The sequence below is a fragment of the Eucalyptus grandis genome, chromosome 9 (assembly GCF_016545825.1).
Source record: "Eucalyptus grandis isolate ANBG69807.140 chromosome 9, ASM1654582v1, whole genome shotgun sequence".
Classification (NCBI taxonomy): domain Eukaryota; kingdom Viridiplantae; phylum Streptophyta; class Magnoliopsida; order Myrtales; family Myrtaceae; genus Eucalyptus; species Eucalyptus grandis.
The window spans coordinates 19,060,834-19,080,592 of NC_052620.1; the positions used below are offsets into that span (position 1 = coordinate 19,060,834).

The 19,759-nt window shown below is 37.5% G+C and overlaps 1 protein-coding gene across 1 annotated transcript; it reads right to left on the reverse strand.

Moving 5' to 3' along the window:
• Positions 1–7,573: 7,573 nt before the first annotated feature.
• LOC104418505 (cyclin-D3-3) lies at positions 7,574–9,552 on the reverse strand. The gene is made up of 4 exons (XM_010029876.3): positions 8,862–9,552; positions 8,544–8,745; positions 8,295–8,425; positions 7,574–8,158 (listed from the first exon to the last, which is right to left on the reverse strand). The coding sequence occupies exons 1-4, from the start codon at positions 9,375–9,377 to the stop codon at positions 7,874–7,876; spliced, it is 1,134 nt and encodes a 377-aa protein (XP_010028178.2). The 5' UTR covers positions 9,378–9,552; the 3' UTR covers positions 7,574–7,873.
• Positions 9,553–19,759: the final 10,207 nt, after the last annotated feature.

A 19,759-nucleotide genomic window follows, 5' to 3' on the forward strand; every position in this document is an offset into this window, starting at 1 on the left:
CAATGCATCAATCTTCTAATTGTACTAGCATATTCTAATTATGCTAAAGGTTAACTAGTATTTTTCATCAATTTAATTGATGCGTCATATAGTATATTTGATTCTTTAATTTCCATATCTAATATTTTTGAATATTTTCTCCACATAGTGGGATGACTTAAAGCATGACCTTTACTATCTTTGGTCACTTTCATATCTAAAATTGTATTCACGTCTCCCAAATCTTTCATTTTAAATCGAGAACATATGCACTTTTTAGTTTCATCTATGTCATGCATATTTGTACCAACAATCATTTTATCATCTACACATAAGTAGATTTTAACTCCACATTCTTTGATAAACTTTGAATAAACACACTAATTAGCATTGTTATGCTTAAAACCACATGATAATATCACTATTTTTTTTTTTTGGCCACTGTTTCAATGCATGCTTCAAACCATTTAATAATTTGTTTACTTCTTATTCCTTTGTCTCCAGTTATGTTGTCATTCTCAACAAATTGAACATTGTTTGCATCTTTTATTACATAATTAGTCTCATGATCTAGAGAACCATCTTCAATTCGAATAGGTTTTGTGAAATCGTCCACGATTAGGCTCTCAAACATGTGGAGAAGTTTCTTTCAATAATCATTTCAAGTTGAAGGCAATTTTAAAATAATTGCAACAACTTGAAGAGGTTTAGCAACTTCAATCATAAGGTCTTTGAATTTGGCAATATAAATTTGGAATTTTTCCACTTACTTAGAGACAAAATTTCCATAAATCATAGTAAATTGAAAATATTTTCAAACAGTAAATCTATCCATACATTGTTTGTCAATATTGCATTTGATCTCCTATGCATTCCAAATGCCTCTAAGATTTGTGCAAAATTGGAAATTTTCATATAAATTATGTGACAAAGCATTGAGAATCCTTCGTTGGGCTCCCTTCATTATCAATTGCTTCTTTCAAAATGATGCATCTCTAAATGGAATTGTCTCACTATTCTTGGATCTTCATCTAAGTAAAATAACATGGGTAATTTATTTATAATATATTTCCTATCTCCTCCTACTAGGAGAGTTACAAAATGATAATAGAAATCTTTTGTTTTTGTCACTCTTTGACTTCTTATATGCTCACTTGGAGAATCAAAACAATTTTCTTTTACTTGATGAAGGATTGCTTGCATTAATTGCTGTTTGTGAATATGTTGAGGTATCACTTGAATCTTCAAGAAAATTGTAATCGAGAAATTCAACTTTTCGCGATTCTATAATAATAGTATATTTAAAATCTAATCATTGATAAGCTTTTGGATTTTCAGCATATCTAACAAACATGATTCTTAATGCCCTTAGTCTTAATTTGGTTCGCTTAGGATTAGAAATACTATAATACACTAGGCATCCTCATACTTTAAAGCATTGGATATTTAGTACCGTTCATTTCCATAATTCATATAGAAATATCTTCAATTTATTTGAAGGAATTTTGGTGTGAACATGACATGCAGCAAGTAGTACTTCTCTCCATAAATTAATTGGCACTTTTGGTTCTAAGATCATGGAATTAACCATATCTAGCAAACATCAAAAAATTTCTTTCTATCAATCAATTTTATTGTGGTATATAATGTCATTTATTTGATCCATGATACCATTTTCTTCATAAATATCATAATGCACCAGTAAAAGTACTATAGTAGAATTTTCTATTTTGAGAATGAATTTTTAGTCATCTTTATTTGTAAGCATATTTCATAATCCTTCTTCACTATATTATTACATAAAATTTTAAAGTAAATTAGCAACGTTAGATAATCAATCTTGTCACTAGGAAGACAACTCAAGCATATAAACCACAATAAAAATTTCAAAAATATTTAACTGTCAAGATTGCGAGCACTTGAAGTATCCATTATATCCATCTCCATAATCATAATACCTCAATATTGTTGAGGAGATTCAATTGTTGATGAAAATATAGCTATGGTTATAGATCTTTGATACATTGATAGGGCCAATTCCATAAAAAAAGCACGAACTTTAGGGTTTGGGACAAATCTGGCCCGAACTTTATTTTGTCTTGAAAAAAAGCACCAACTTTCACTCCTGTCCCAAATCTGGCCTGCCGTTAACTCTCCTTCACGATCATCCGACCTGGCATTTCCAGGTGGCGGATCTGGCCGGCCGAAACCCTAACGGAGCCGACCTCCGCCCCAACCCAAAGCGAAGCGATGAAGAGGATTTCGCGAAGGAGCTGCTCTATCGCCTCCCTCTTATCTGCGCCTCCGCCCTCTGCCAAAACCAGCAATCTCTTCTCTTTTTTCCTTTTCCAGCTAACTTCCCTTTAGCGGAAGCAACAACCCCTTCTAACTCCTCGGTAAAATTCTCCGACGAGACCGTCACCTCTTCTTCGTCCCGATCGTGCGCCTGCTCGCTCACTTCCTCCCACTCGAGCTCCGCCGCCAGATTCCTCTGCGATTCCAAGTCGAACGAGCACACGTTCTCGGATTCCGGATACTCGAATCCGAATCCGAATCGATGCTCACCACTCGCAATCCGCGCGCAGCGGATCCGCCTCGTCATCCGCGGCGCGTCGGGCGGATTCGGAGACCGATTCCCGCAGATCCGAATCGATCCTCGGCCCCGATTCCGCACCACCACCAGCGGCGGCTCCGGGTCCGACCCCGACGGCGTCTTCAGCACCGCGGGCCGAGCCGAAACCGTTGGATCCCGAATCGGAATCAGAATCGGAATCGCAGGCCAGCGAGTGCGCGGCCGCGGCGGGGCGACGGAGCCTCCGGCGACGTAGAAGGGCGAGGGAAGGTGGGGTTGATGTACCACTCAAAGAGGAAGCCGGGTTCTAGGTTTCGGGATCTTCGGGCGGGCGCGCCATCGGGCGGGGGGCAAATCGGCTAATCGGAATCCGCTCCCGGAATTCCCTCGGACGGAGGATGGCCACGAGAAGATCACGAGGCGGCGGCCATTGACGGACTCCTCTCGTTCGTCAGTGATCCAGCCATTGATGTTCTTCTGGTTCAGGAGGCGTTCTCGTGTGGAGGGAGGGAGGATAGGCAGGGGAGGGGCAGGAGACGTTTTCGGATCCGCCCGCGAATTTGGCCGGCCGAAACCCTAACGGAGCACCAACCCTAACGAATGACCGTGAAGGAGAGTTAACGGCAGGCCAGATTTGGGACAGGAGTGAAAGTTGGTGCTTTTTTTCGAGACAAAATAAAGTTCGGGCCAGATTTGTCCCAAACCCTAAAGTTCGTGCTTTTTTATGGAATTGGCCCTACATTGATATACAATAATGATCGCTCACCTTGATGTATTATTTACCCAACTATTGTTACTAGCGTGTTTAAAACATATATACTTCCAAAATAAACACCAAAGTGTAGAGAAACAAGTTCAATAATTACTCAATTTCTCTCTTGAAATTTCACCTTAAATGTGTTATGAAACCTATGTGTGGAAAGAGTATAATAGAATATTATGAAGAAGGAAGAGTTGTTGTATGAACGATTGTGATGAATATACATTTGGGATATACAATAAAGTCATAGAGGCTCTCATGGAATATCATCTTGAATATGTTATTACACCTGTGTATGAAAAGAGAAGAAGAAAGAATATTACGAAGAAGAGAGTTGTTGTTTTTATAAATAATTGTGATTAACAATGCATGATTTGATCATATTTATAGACAACCAATCTACACATCCTTTGAGAGTAGGTATCTTATCTACACCACCACAATCACTTTTTATAATCAAACATCACTTCTCTTCAAGTCAATAAATACCTCTTCTCATATTTAACAACCACCTCGACAATGGTGGCGCTGAGGTGGTTGGACCAATAGGGTAGTTCGTCAGAGGGGGAAGAGAGAGGGGGAAAGGGTTAAGGATTTGGGTTTGCATCGAGGGCTAAATCAATCGTTTTGGCTTAGTAGTGTTTTGACTGGACAGCAAAGTGTACATTTCCAAAAGTTGAAGATACCAATCGCTATTGGTGAAAAAGCCAGGGAATAACATCCTAAAATCTTCATTTCAGCAAATGATTGGATGGATAAAGGATTATGCGACAAATGTGACTCAATCCATTCTTACCCGCTCCATCGTGGGATACAGCGATCTCATCTCTGCCCTAAACTTCACAGATGATAAATTTTGCCTCCAGTAATCAGGCTGTATCATCTTGGATGGCAGAAGTACAGTAGTCATCCCTGACCCTACCAACCTAAAGGAAAATTGAAAAACAAACCGTGACAAAGAATTCGAAAATTGTACCATGCTGGAAATTAAAAAATTGGACCATTTTCCAGAACATGACATTAGTAGGTGAAACCTAATGGGAAATGGGGTCCATAAGAGAGAGCTCTTCATAGTTTGAGCCAAACACTGCTGCTGCAGAACATGATGAAACCTCCCAATGTACAATTCAGACACTTGCCCGTATTAAAAAATAAGTGCTGCGCCGAGAGATTCAAAGACACCTGCACACTTTGTCTCCTTACAATGCATTTGGCCCATTGACCACATCAAGCTTTTGCCTTTCTTGGTTTTCATATTTTAGCAATTTCCCTCTTATTGAGGGAATGCCGTGAGATTTCACGAGAAAATTTCACCCACTGGCCATAGCTATACACAGTCTTTGGTTCTTCCCCGTTTCAGATTCAGTAAATGAGAAAGAACAGTTTTGAGTCTTGCCATTTTTTTTCCAAGATGGGTATAGGAAACAAGGCTGCCCAGCTGCTTCCGACCATCTCTTATGCTCCGTTAATGCCGCTTGTTCGTTTTGTCAGCACATCTGCCTCTTTTTCGTAGTAGTCATGGTTGTGGAGGTGTTTGACAAGCTCCTCACAACTGTGACGCCCTCGTAACTGTAGTTATTTGTTGCAACTTTCAAGAAATTATGTCAGTTTTGAGTTCTTTAACTTTCAACCATGTATTACCAAACACGTAACTTGCAACGCTACACAAAACAATTGCAGTACAGCTTTATCTCGAAAGGTAATTAATTCATTGTCGTGGTCGTCATTATACTTGGTTCCAGGACAGATAGAAACAGACATAATCATCTCATGTTAAGAGTTGATTTACTCAGTCCTTATAAACATTACGCATGAATCAAACGCATAGGAACCTCTCGTGTACTTCTGGGTAAAATGGTATTTGTTCAAATGATCTAAAATTGATCTTAATCTATTCCTGTGCATTTTCAGATATGGTGCTTCCAGAAAAATCTAAATTTGATCGGCTATTTGAAGGACTGTAATCTTGCTTTTCATCCAATATCAATCTCCTTTCTTGACTCATGTTTGCCCAAAGAACGCATTCGACGAAATAAAAAATTAGAAATGTCTCCATTGGACATACCTAGAATGCACAATAGTACCACAAATGAAAAAACACTCCTTATCAGCATAAATGTTCACAAACGCAGTGTCCATTCACGATACTGAGCGAACAAGGATACCATATGTGTAATAAGTTAATAACCGTGCCTCTAGACCTCAGGGCACGGTGCTCCGAAGCGCCATAGAGAACTCGATCAATCCAAACATTTTTGGTTCAAAATAGTGTGCCAGGAAAAACTCAGTTAGTACAAATTAGATGGTCATTCTCATCTCTCAATCGACAACCCTTGAAAGAGTAATGCGACATTTCACAAAAAGAATTTCAATAACATTGACCAGGAAGTTTGATATAAAAACATGAACGAGAAATTCTTGTCATGGACACTGTCTATCGATCTAGCCACAGAAATTCACTAGAACCGGATTTTCAAGTCTCTATATCAATCCCAAAGGGTTGAACCATTCAAACTTATGCTCCACTCAAGTGCCAAATATGATAGTCATTAGCGATTACACAGAATCTGCAATCTGACTTCATTGATGATAATATTGGTGATGAAATAAAACTGAATTATATACTTCTGCTTTTCGCACTGGCCGAAGGCCCGAAGAGTTCTTTCCTCTGTAGAGGCAAGACGATGGAATGATTTACCGCCATCAAACTTCTCACAGAGATTTTGCCTGCTCCCGCTTTCAAAAGATCGAGAAATGATGGCTCAAAAATTGCTCGTCGTGTCCCTCTCCATAAACCCGTGCTCATTTTTACTTCTCCTACAGAGGAACTACGGTCTATGGCTTCTGATATGAAGCCCAAGGTCAGGACTTCTCAAGACCACAAACATTCGATCAACACCGGCTCCTATTATTTTAATGTTAACAACATGGCACGTTCAGAAGCACGATGATTCGAAAGGCAATTCAATCACAAATCTCGTATGCTCCTTCAGTTTATACAGGGGGCATTGAAGTCTCGAATGACACACTCACCCCAAAGGAAATCAATGCCGTACCCTTAGGAACTTGGAGAGATAGGGAGTACCAAATTCTCAAGCAGCAGTGGCACATTCTATAGAAGCATAAGCACTTACCCAAATAACAAGTAGACATCACCAACTTAGAACACATCAAATTAGTCATCACCAACACCAACAATCTTCATTTAGTCAAGAAAGTTGTCAACATGTCTGGAATCAGTGGACGAAAGTCTTACCTTTAGAGAGAGAGAGAGAGAGAGAGAGTTTTGTGAATAACTGACTCTCTGCAAATCCAACAATATATTTATTATATACATATATATATACACACACACACACACACTAAGAACTGGTGGACCTGTCCAGAAAAGACCCACATGACAACTGGTGGGGTGCTAAGTGTAAGACTCCCCAGCTGCTCTAACTCAGCTGACTTTGTGTGGAAAATTGGAACCTAGAGAACCTACATTTTCAAACAAGTCACAACTACCATCTGTCTAGGGAATGAGATGCTTGCTTATAATATTAAGCATCGTTATTTATTCATCTCGATCGATGCAACTCAAGGACATGCTTCTCACCTTGCTTTCAAGAGAAAAGAGGGTTGTTTTCCAACTTTTATCCCCCTCTTTTCTTCCTGATAAGTGTGAAAGAGAGGATTGAACTAGTCATCCAATCTGCCTTTAACAGATCTGCTAAGGCGAAAATAAAAAAGAACAAAAAAATTAAATTTGAAAAAAAGAAAAAAAAAAAAGGCAACGACTAAGTGCAACATCCTAGAAAGGCTGAAAAAGTATTCGGGCGACTTGAGATGTGCATAGTCCAAGAGGATTAAGTTAAAAGAACTAATCACATTTAAGTTAGCTCTAGAGATGCGGAGAGATGTCCTGAGGACAGGATGAGCTTGTCGGCCAGCGGGAATTCTGTTGTCCCTAGCAAGGACTTTGCCTCGTTTGTTTGACCTTGATGAAAGAGCTCTTCCACATCAATTACCTAATCTATCTCTAAAATACAACACATAGGTCTAATAAGAGTATGAGAACTTCAACATCTCTCTCTCTCTCTCTCTCCCCCCCCTCCCTCCCTCCCTCTCTAACAGAGATATTTAAATGTTAACTATGCAACTGTCATCCATTCGGGAAACCCAAGACATTAATCTATTCATTCAAAGTTAACATCTAAAGACCCCCTTGCCATTCATATATACCTTCATTCTCCCACAGTGATGCCAATTTTTCAAAATGACAACCAAATTAATTGAAAAAGATATATTAGGGTAAACATGTGCTTTTGCAAAGCAAGAACTACCATCACTTCTCACCTCTCTTTCAAAAGAGTCTCAATAACCCTGTCTTGAATCAAGGAGGAAATTCCAAGTCCACCCTTTTTCAGCTTATCATTATGCATTGCATATCTATCGAAGAAGGTGAGGCAATCAAAATCCAAACAATTAGATGATAGTCCACAAGATTAGATGCCGCAAGATAGAAGCAGGGGAAAGACTGCTTTATAGCATGTCCAATCAAAGATAATAAGCTAAGACTAATAAGAACTATTAAGCACACCCATGGATGAAACATTCACAGATGGCAGGCCCATCTGTTGATCCTGGAATCTGCTCCTCTTGAACCGAGGCTCCGGTGAAGAAGAAACAGACGATGCCACACCCCACGAATCATTTGAACTGTCACAGCTGAAAGAAGCATCAATCACACCACTGGGGCTACTGGGTACTGATCCCCTCTTACGCTTGTGCTTGTAGTTGAGGATCTCAGGATGGTCAATTGACAATTCAAGAATGAGTTCATAGCACTCATTTACTCGGTCCTGTTCAAGAGCAAGCACAACGAGAAAACATAACTAACAAGCCATCATCAATGAAATAGCTAGAACTAATTGCAGGAGACAATATTAGAGCATGTGGATACAGGGAACGACGGTAGATATACACACAAAATCAGACCTCATTGATCTTGAGAAGGCTCAGTAACTGGTCCAGGAATTCACTGCATATACACGGTTCTATCTCCTTGTTAACATACAACATTGCAGCCGTGGCAACAACTGACGGAAGAAAACTTGCAAGCCTCACATCTGGAAACAAAATTCAGTGTTAATCGGTACTCTTACACTGAGTGGGATCATCAGAAAACGATACGTATTGTCTATGCACTTGCTGACTAATGAGAAAAGGAGCTAATTCACTGCTTACCTGCAACCAGAGCGAGAAGTAAACGCTCGCACATCCAGAAAAACTGCCTGTGCAAATTAGTCGTCAAGCCAAACCTCCTAAGGATGTGATCAAAGAACGAAATCGGAGTCACCGAGTTCATTCTCCAATCAAGTGTAGACATCAGCAAGAGCTCCATTCTCTGAATCGTCCTCGATTCAAACACAAATTTCGCATTAGCCACCTACAAAAGCACACCAAAGCTAGCTCTTTCAACACAAATGCAACAGGAAGTGTCCCAGAACTTTTCAGTCGGACATTTAACCAAACATTTAAAGCACAGTGACGCAATGTGCATACTTGCAGGTCAAGGAGAATAGGCACTTGGGTTTCCTCCACTTTGGCAGCAACGGAGAGACAAGCCACAGCTACGAGCTGGCTTATCCAAGGCCTGTCCCTCTGGTAACTCCGGCTCAAAAAGAACCTGTCCAAGTAGTTCACGGCCAACATAGCAGTCAACGGACGGAACCCGTAATGCCCATGGACCCTCAAAATCCACCCAACCGCATCCTTCCGAGCAAGCGCCACCGACCCATCAGAGATTAGCTCGTCCCAGCAGGGATGCGTCCCGGTCTCTCTCGAAACCAGGGAGGCGAGCTCGCCATCTTCCCAAAACAAGTCCTGCCCGAGCAACGACGGAGGCAAAGTTGGGTCCTTTATCTCGCGGAGGCCATCCCGGGCTCCCCCGCCGGCGTATTCGCAGGCATTGTCGGCCAGATCTTCACCGAAGGTCTCGTCCTCGCAGTAGAGGCCGTCGGGCGAGAACGGAGGAGCGGTCGGGTAGTGGCGGCGGGTGTCCTCCTCCTGCAGAGCCATGCCCTTCTGCGGAGAAGAGAGCGAAGGCTTTGGTCATTATAGATGGAGCAGGAAAGAGAACGAGCCGGTGCCCAGATTCATGTCTGCGCTTCTGATGTGTCTCTTTCAAGAATGTGGGATGGACAGAGAGAGGGAGAGAGAGAAGGAGGGAGGGAGGGAGTGAGGGAGAGAGGGCGCTCCAAGCGATTGCGTGAGGAAGGAGATGAAGGGGCCTCGCCTTTTGTCTTGGAAGATTTTCGAGAAAAAAATAAAAATTTGTTCATATCTGCCAAAAAGTTTAATGTAGAATTTGTGTGATTTTTCGTCGGAAAGATTTTTCCTTTTTTTTTTTGGGGTGTGGTCAAGGCTGGGTTAGACCAAAGGCAAGAGCTGAGGCATGGCCTCTCTAGACTTTATATAATTGACTTACAAAAATAGCATGATATAAATCATGAGTGGTGAGTAAATGTGTCACATTAATATTTAATAAAGAGTCTATCGTATCATTTTATAAATCAAATTCATGAAATTTTATTAATATTTTTATGTATGTAAGTTTAAAACCCCTAATCCAAAGTGCATCGATTGGGTGACATCTCTTTTCACGTACCACCCAATAATCACTTATCTTCGAGACGATCAAATTAATGGAGTAGATCAGACTTTGATATCTAGGCCAATTGTTGAGTTGGACTTTAGGTTCCCGATATATCGTCTTTATATCATTTAGTTTAGTTGGGTCTTAATCGGTCCAATTATATAGAGGCATTTTTCTGTGATGAGAGACTATTGTAAAGCCTGTCTCACTGTGGGTTAGATTAAATTGAGGTGAATCAAACTTAATGACAAAAATCTTACAGTTTTCAACAATTGCCCATCACATCACATAAACCTTGAAAGAACCTATTAGGTAAGGGACTAGAATCCTTATATGGACAGACCAAGATGACTCAACTATTATAAACCCCAGATTCGGTGAGGACTTTGCATTTGATACTTGTTGAATAAAATCGCTTGCCACTAATCTTATTTAGAAAGTTATTTGTCTTTCCTAACCTACCATGTGAGTATCGATAGTTATTTAAATTTAAAATATTCCATGTAATTTCTTTAACCACCCTCAAAGTTAAGTGTGAATTGCTGTCTGAAGGACATGGAATAACAAATATCTTGTGATATCCTTGTATCTAAAATGCACCACCTAACACAGTAGCCCAGTAGTAAAGGCTTTGCATTGTTTAAGGTCAAAAGATCGAAGCTTGGCAAGAGTAACTATTTGTGTCATTTTTTCTTTTGTTTTTACATAACTAATTTTTATTTGTAACCACCCAAATAATGTTTTTCAATAGTTGTTTTTGTTTGCTTTCAAAAATAAAAAGAAATTGCTATGCAAACGTTAGCAAACAACCTATTAACTCGATGTCGATGAGTTTTTATAACCTTTGTTGGAAACATAGAAGACTGAAATTTTATGATGTGGGATGAGGGATGAAAAAATACGGAACAGATTCGACATTACTATTATATAATCTAGCTTCATATTATCACGAGTTTATCAAATCAACTGTGTTATAAACAAGAAAAAATTGCATATCTATATATGACCACTATAACTACAAAATTTTATATACATGCCGCATTTAATGACTGAGTTTATTACTAATTTGATCCTATTAAAGAGAAATCAAATCATTATTACATTTATCTCTGTGAAGATGATATATTATAATCGATATTTTTCGGCATACGAGTGATAATTTACTTATTAGATCACTAATTGGCTAAATAAAAGATGATATGCAAGCTAAAAATTAAAGTACTTTTTCTAGGATATAATTATCATATGTGTTTTATGTGACCCTAATACCCTAAAAATCCCTCAAATTTCAGTTAAGTTCCAATTCTACCCTAATCTTTTAAGGTTTCGATAAAAATGCTCAACTTTTGGTCTAATCACAATTCTACCTTAAACTTTTTGTCATAAAAAACCACTAACTTTATGTCAAGTCCTTAGTCTAACCTAAACTTTTTTTGTCTCATAAAACACCACTAATTTTTACTTGATTCTCATTCCGTTATCACTCCATCTAAAATTGCACTTAGTTAATACGGCATGTCGTTGCTGTAGTTTTTTTTGCAAATTCTAGATCCAAGAAGACGACATCAACTCAACTCACGCTCTTCTTCAACCTGAAATTTAGGTAAAAACTATACAATTATGGTTGGCTTTCTTCGATTGCTCTTACTTTTATGAGAGTTTTCATTGAATCTTGTTTGGGGATCTCAATTTCTCATGCTTGAGAGTTTTTGTTCTCTTGCGATTAGAGAACTCGCATTTAGGATGCTCGAACAACCTATGCTTAGGAGTTTTTTTTATTTCTCTATTATTACAAGAAATTTTGGATCAAGGGCTAGTGGGGATAGATTTGAAACTTTAGTAAAAGTTTGTAGTTTTTATGAGATAAAAAAATTTGTGATAAAATTGGGATATAATCTAAAGTTTGGGATTTTTTAAGGTATTAGGTTATTTTATATGTGTACAATACATTTATGCAGTATGTATGTATAATTAAATAAATATTTTACTCCTAATGTTCTATCATGTTTGATTTCCTGTTAATCTTTTCCTTTTTCCTTCGACTTTTAGTAATTTGCGCAAAAACGATGATAAATGACCAAAGGTCAGTTGAAAATTTCGACGTGTTTTTTAATTGAAAAGTTTTCGGCAGTCCCCTACTACCCAACACATGTTTACATTATTTACCATATGTTTCATTTTTTTTTTTTTTTGACATGATTTTCTGTTTCGACATGGTGCAAGAAAGGTAAGCCAAGTGTTATTTATTTTTTTTTTTGGGGGGGGCACCGCCATTTGATCTTTCGAGCCAGAAAATTTCGGAGTTATTTCGAGGGGTAGTTTTGTCCCATCACCCAGAAAAGCTGTGGATTTATTTTTACCACTCTGTTTTTACTTTTCTGCCCTCTATTTAATTTTTTTAATTTTCCAACTCCTTATTTTTCTTGAACCTTGCCTTAATTTGACATTACCTATAACTATATCAAAACCATTAGAAATTCATTTGTTCTATTTAGGTGGTTAGGGTTGCAACTACAAAATGCTGTGCAAAGCGTAAAGTATCCTGTTCATCCTCAAATGTTGGCATTAGGTACATGATTTTCTTGGATTTTCATTGACAACACATAAGTTTTACTTCAATTTTTTTTTTTTTTTTTAAGTTTGAGATTATGTTTAGTTCGAACACCACAAACCTATATGAATATTAATAATTTTTAAATTAAAAATGATTTTCTCACTTTGTTGGTAAATTAGGTATTATGGCATTCCTTGATTTTGTTAAATTACAATAGCAATACTACATGTAAAAATTACGAAGACACTTCTTATTAAAGTGAAACTTCTCTTGTCTAAGGAATTAAAAATAATTACACATAGAAAGGAATTAAAGCTGTTGATCAACGAGCAAAGTACTTTATTTCCGGTCAATTTCTTTCATGATAGTTTATACTTTCAAATGCCTCCCATTGACGAAGTGATCTTAAGTTTAGTTTTTACGAGATTATTCTGTTGAATCATTTCTATTGCTATCCTTTAGTAGTTAAAGTTGCAGCCGATGTCGTGCAAGGGGGGATGGCAAGTCACATCGAGCATCTAAGACCGTATTGAAAGGGGACTCCAAATTGATGGGGAAAGGCAAGTTACATCGAGCATCGAAGACCATATTGAAGGGGGACTCCAAATTGATCACAATTGATTTTCTCATAGATATCCAATTGATCTTTAATTATTCCAAATTCAGGATGCAAATGTTAAGTACCATTTGCCAAGCAAGATCGATGGCAATTGCAATGGTTTTATTCTATTTGTAAAAGTCAAGTGCGCAAGTATCTAAAAGTTAGACTATCAAAGTGTGACGACAAAAATTTGTTCTACATCTTGATAGGCCCCCTCACACTACTTTGAACCCAATAAACACGGATTGAAGAAAAGTGGAGAAGTCCAATAAATGTAAACAAAGAAAAACGTATACAAACGAGTACCAAGGCATGTGAGAAATTGAGATCCAAAACTCTAGCTTGCTCCCAACGAGAAGGATGACACGACGAGTAGAAAATTGGAAAAATTATCCAAAAATTTCAAAGCTTATCGCGTTTTTGTCAATTCAATTATAAATCTCTTTGGAATTTGGTCAATTCAATTATAAATCTCTCTTTTGAATGAGTGTGGAAATTGTTACTTTTGTCAATTCCATCATAAATATATCTTTTGAACGAGTGTGGAAATTATTAGTTGTGAAGCTTCAATTAGTAGAGAACGGTCGCTCAACATCATCTATAAAAGTGCATTTGATTCACACCCACAAGTCCTCCAAATTCATTAATTGAGCCCCAATATGCACAGTTCTCTCCTCCTGATATCACCATCTACAACCTCCCAGTCTCCATAAACAAAGATGTGTCAGTCCCAAAAAGCTTTACTCAAGGAAAACTCTTAATTAGCTACAAATACTACAATCGAGTCGGATTGTGGCCATTGGAATAGGAAAATTAGAGTTTGTTTGGTAACCATGATATCTTTTATTTTTTTTTTGTTCTCGAGAATAAAATTCCGATTAGTAATGTCGGTTAATTTTTTTATTCTTCAAAATAAAAAAAGTAGTTATGGAATATATTTATTACATAAATAAGAGATAACAATCTATTTTTTATTCACAAAAATAAAAATAAGAAGAATTATTTGTAAATAAAAAATATTCTTAAAAGTGAAAATGTTACAAAATGCATCCTTAAATAGCTGATTAAACTTGGAATCCGTCCCCCTGTTTCGTATTCGTGGGGGAAGTTTCTGAAAAGTGAAAAAGACGTGAAGGACAAAACTTTTGGAAAGGAAGGAAAAAAAAAGACGAGAGAAAACACGAAGCAACTACGCAGAAAGAGCCCCGACGATGACAGCGGGGATGTAGTGCATTGTCACGAGAGCCACTCGAGAGCTCCCCTCCCTGATTTTGAATATTGTCATTGATCTTTAAATTAATCTGGAAAAATGTTCAATAGGATTCAATTTACATAAAGATAGAAAAAAATTATCCAAACGATTATAAATTTAATTGATTAATTCAGTCTTAAATCTTTTAATTGTGTCAATTTAGTTCTAAATTTTTAATAATTTGTCAATTTAATCATAGGCCTTTGGACGATTTATTAATATAATCATTTTGGATTTAATTGGTCAACTCTTCAAAAGATTTATAACTAAATTGACATAATTAGAAAGTTTAGAATTAAAGTGGCAAATCGTCAAAAGTTTTAAAACTAAATTGACATAATTGAAATATTTAGGACTAAATTGACCATTGTACAATAAATCTAGGACATTTTAAACAATTATCTCTAACAAGAGGTGACATATAAAATTTGGCACGAGATCGATCTCGATTGAGTTTGAATTAATTGTTCTTTTTTAGTTTTTATCTTGGGACTTTGAAAGCAATATGATGGACAAATTAGCAGTGCCCTAACTATTTTGTTGTGGTACCATATTAAAACCTCTGGATTAAACACCAATAAAGAAAAAGTCATTGAACTGAATTATATCCTTGAGGCTAATCTCGTGTTCATTGAGCACCCGAGCATGTTCATCTTCTTCGTTCGAGTCTAAAATGTGAATCCCTCTATTTGTGTTCTTTCTTGGGATTGCTCCAAGGAGTTTGAACTCACGTGCTTTGTTATGGTCATGATATTAAGTCTTGAATGAAAGAGTCATAGATGAATACGCCTAGATGAGTTTAAAGTATTGGGATCCTCTAAAATAAAATGGTAATTTTATCATGTAAAGTTACACTATCATCTTATTTCTTTGTGGAACTTACTAAAAAATGTCCACTCTAATCCTTGACTAATGAAAATCTCACTCTCTTCCCCACCCACTACTAGTCAACCTCTCCAATGCTGTAACATCACGTTGCCATCGTAGCTAGCAACTGTCGCCCCCTATCGTCATGTTACGCTCTGTTATCCCTTTGTCAACAAAACGAATAAGGACTTGGGGTGGACATCGTGAGAGCGAATCCTCCTTAGGTGACCTCAAGTCTAGGATCATGTAGGTTCAAGAGTGAGTATTAAAGGTTGCGGGGTAAGTTTTAGCTTTCAAATTTTCATTATTGGTGAATATAGGCAAATTTCGGGGCTAGGGTTCATGCTCATCTTGTTACTCTCCACCATTCTTATGAAATCAATCTATTTAATTAAGTATACGCACATACTTATAGTCAAGATTCTTCTTTTTCTTCACAGATTATTCATGTTTAAATATATGAACATGGGAGGAATCTTATTTAGGATTTGAATTTTTCTTTTTAAGTTATTATGTCGTAGGATAATGTTTACTTTCAAATATGAATATATATATACCTTCTTGTGAATGGGCTTGTCATTTTGTGTTGAATGTCTAAATTATTAGAATTGCAACATTTATAATTCCTAAAATGTATAAAATAACCTACAATTTTGCGAAATTAATATTTTCAAGTTTCAGGATGTTCAGATCCTACTAGATAAATTCCGAGTTTCAAAAATTTAGTATCAATTCCTGTGAGCCACGTTTCGCGATAGGGAAAATATCCTATCCACCCCGTACCTGTACCCAGGTGCTCCGGACATGGATCAAACCGGCAAAACTAGACAGGTGCGCTTGAAGGACTTTTTGTCTCTTACTACCGATTTTAGGTTATGATTTCAATGAAACTTGTTTGGCATTGAAAAACAATCTAGGAGTAAGAATCGCACACAAAAGCTAAATTTCCTAAGTTTTATTTTATACGTATCTTCGAATCTTTAGCAAGCGTAAAATTGAAAAGTTGAATTGTTTAAATTTTTCAATAGGGTTGTGGTCTAGTATAGCAATAAATCCATTTCTTGTTCGGTCTATGAGTTTACTTGGTAACCGAATTCTCAATTCAGGTATTCCTATCATTTTTGCGACTTAACCATTGGGTCACTCATGTCAATCATTGGATCGAATTTGTCACACGATAATCTTTTATTTTATTTTTAACCTGAGGAGAGAAATAATGTTAAGATTAATGTACATTCACACTCCGTTTGGTAATGTTTCTATTTTTCTCAATTTCTGTTTTTTTGTTCTCTGGAATAAAGAAAGAATAAAAATTCATTTGGTAACGTCAACTAATTTTTTTTATTTCTCGGAATAGAAAAGCGACCAAAGAATAGATTTAGAATGGAAATAAGAAATATTAAAAAAGGAATTTCTTAATCCTGTAAACAATTTCTATAAATGAGTTATTTTTTCTTTTCTTCCTCCTTGGCCCTCCACGACCGATGGTGGCGATCGGTGACGGCAAGGAAGAATAAGAAAAAAAAACTTAAAAAATTATTAAAAAATTAAAAGAAATTCTACGTTATAAAAAAATATGTGAATAATCATACTAAACGTATTTATGTTCTTTTTTATTTTGAGAATAGAAATTTTATGAGGTTACTAAATATATTCTTTTTATTAAGAAATTATTTTGAAAAATAAAAATAGAAAAATATTATTTAAAAAAAGAAACCGTTTAGTTGGAATAAAGACGTTACCAAACTAACACTTAATATTCTCTTTCATTCGCATCCCTCGTTCACGATTTTTGTGCAAGATAACACGCCACGAGGACAAAAATGTACCGAAATTTAGAGTGGCCCGAAAGGCACTGGTCATGACTCATGGGGGTGTGGGAAGGAGCAGGGGATGGTACGATCGGATGGGAAAGGTGGAGGAAGAAAAGCAGATATCCAGCCAAAATGCCCCGGCTACCCAAAAAATAACCCTCTGAATCTTTCTACCGCGAGTTTTTCACGTGTTTTGATTTCGATATTAGATGTGACTGCACTATATAACCGTGCCATAATTCGCCCATTTCGTGCAGTGCCGTGATCCGTGCATTTTGGTAATGCAGATTTCACTATTGCAGCGCCTAAAAACCGAGTGGAATTATAGAAATCGAAATGAGTAGGTGAGAGTGTAATAAAGGAATTAGAACGAGGGAGAAAAGACACGATATTCAAATGGCAATTAATACCGTAATCACGTATGCGGTCGTCTTGAAATTAGATTTATGATCAACCGACTTGAGAGATGCATCCATCATATCAAAATTTATCCTCGAAAAGACTTCCTAGCTTTGATATCATCCGTTACCCTTGGTTAGTCCGTGCTAACCAAACGTGGCCCATGAGAGGATCTTGGAGATGATCCCCGGGGAGAGGCGGGGGGGGCCACACACGAGAGCACAGCTGGGGCGGGGAGGCTATCGAGATTCGAGAGCAAAGCTTGTCTCCCTCTTACAATCTCATTATTTCGCGCCGCCCGTGGCAGGTGGAATCGCAGGCCGTGCGCCTCCTCGCGGTCGTCCCTCCTGGGCCTCCCCCCCGCGTTGTCTCGTAGCTCCCTCTGCAGAGCCGAACGAAAGCCAGCCAGCTCTCCTAGCTGGGGCGTTGCGTGCTGTTTAGCCATCTAAAAGAGCTTGATGAATCACTCTCGAATTGGACTCATGTGTTGGCTTTGTCTGCAATCAATCTGCCCATGATGCTTACGCTTGAGACTTCGAAGTGCAATAATTGATTCTCGACCTGTCTGTCTGTAAGGATTCAATCCGCTTCACGTGCTGAGTTGTCAAAAAAATGAACATTCCGAGTGATCCCAAGAGGTGATCTTCAATTGGTAGTTAGCTGGACTTAATTGGTCTGCAAAATGCACGTTTGCTAAGGGTGGCCTTGCCCTGATACAATTTATAAGGACTCGGCATAGGTGACCCGAGCACCCAATAAATGCTTTTGATCTTCCGTGCTAGATAGCCATCAGTGGAGACCTTTCTTTCTTTCTCTTTCTTTTTGGTCTCAAAGAATCTCCTTTTAAGGTGATTTAATCAGTGGCAATCTTACTTATCAATAAGATTGTCCGTCTGATTTATTCTTCGAATGTCATGTATATATATTTTGGAATGGGAGGTTTTTTGTGCCTGTAGTCCACTTCTAATGTACTTTTACTTTATCCAATTAATCTGGTGTTTTTGAGATTGTATCTGGAGTGAACATTAGCATTTGTGCTTAGGTCAATGCGGATGTGCGGACATCTTTGTAATATTTTTATCCAAGGAAAATTGCATCAACGGTTCTAAATTCTTTTCCAATGCTTAAATATTTGAAAAATGTGCAATTAAGCCTCAAACCTTTTGAATTCGGTGCAATTAAGTCCTTACGAGGACCACTTAACAAATTTTGTGGACATGACATGCTGGAAATCCCACCTGACATTTTTTTAGTTTTTTGAGCTAGTGCGGCATCTCGTTGAAAATAGGTAAAGCAAATTTAAAAATGAAAAAAAAAAAAAGCAAAACAAAACAAACAAAACGAAAAAACGAAACTAAAAAACAAAATTGGAAGAGGGAGGGAGAGGCCCCTACGTTGCCGCCTGCCAGCGAGGGCAGCAGCAAACCCCACTCCTCCGGCGCTGCATTTTCTGTCTCCAGGAAAGTGCATTTTTTGGGGGCTTTTTTTTTCTTTTTCTTTTTTTGATTCTCCATTTTTTTCCTTTTTTGGCCTGTTGCACTTTTTCTTATTGTGTATTACTATTAATAATTTCTTTGCACTATTTATAAAAGTCAAATATTACAAAAGGGGTGCGGATATTTGCTAGTGAACATCTAAATGCTTATGGAGATGGGCATTTTTCTTCGTAATATTTCCTTTATCTTTTGGCAATTAGAAAAATTTATTATGCCACGTTAGATAAATTTAAATGAGCAGCTTATGGTACACTTAGTGGCGGCAATTCTAGAAAGGACATGTGATTAAGCATGTTTTGATTGAGTTTAATCATGTTCATTGCATCAAATGACAGACCGTTTATATACGCTTAATTAATATGTCATTCGTAGGTCGAGCCTTTCAACTTATTTACTCCCATTAATGAGGGAACACATCTAGATATATTATATGCCTATAACATACATCTCGTTACATTTTTACATGTCTATATATGACTCGTATGTCTTGAACAACTTGTTAATTACATGTTTGTCGAGATTTCAAAAACATGGCACAATTAATACCGTGTCATGCCCAAGATAAATCTAAATTCTGACATGACACATTACAATAGGACAACCCAAATTGAATACCCTAGGTATTATTCATTGATGAGAGGAGCTCAGTTTTTGTCCGGTAAAGCTCTATAAAAATAAATGCCGAAACTTATTTACTAAATTTTAAATATTGATAATCTCAATTACCTATAAATACTAATAAAAGGTTGTTTGATGATTGAAAATTGATGGTCGAACATTATTAATTTCTCACCAAGGTAGAATAGCTATCATTATTAATAG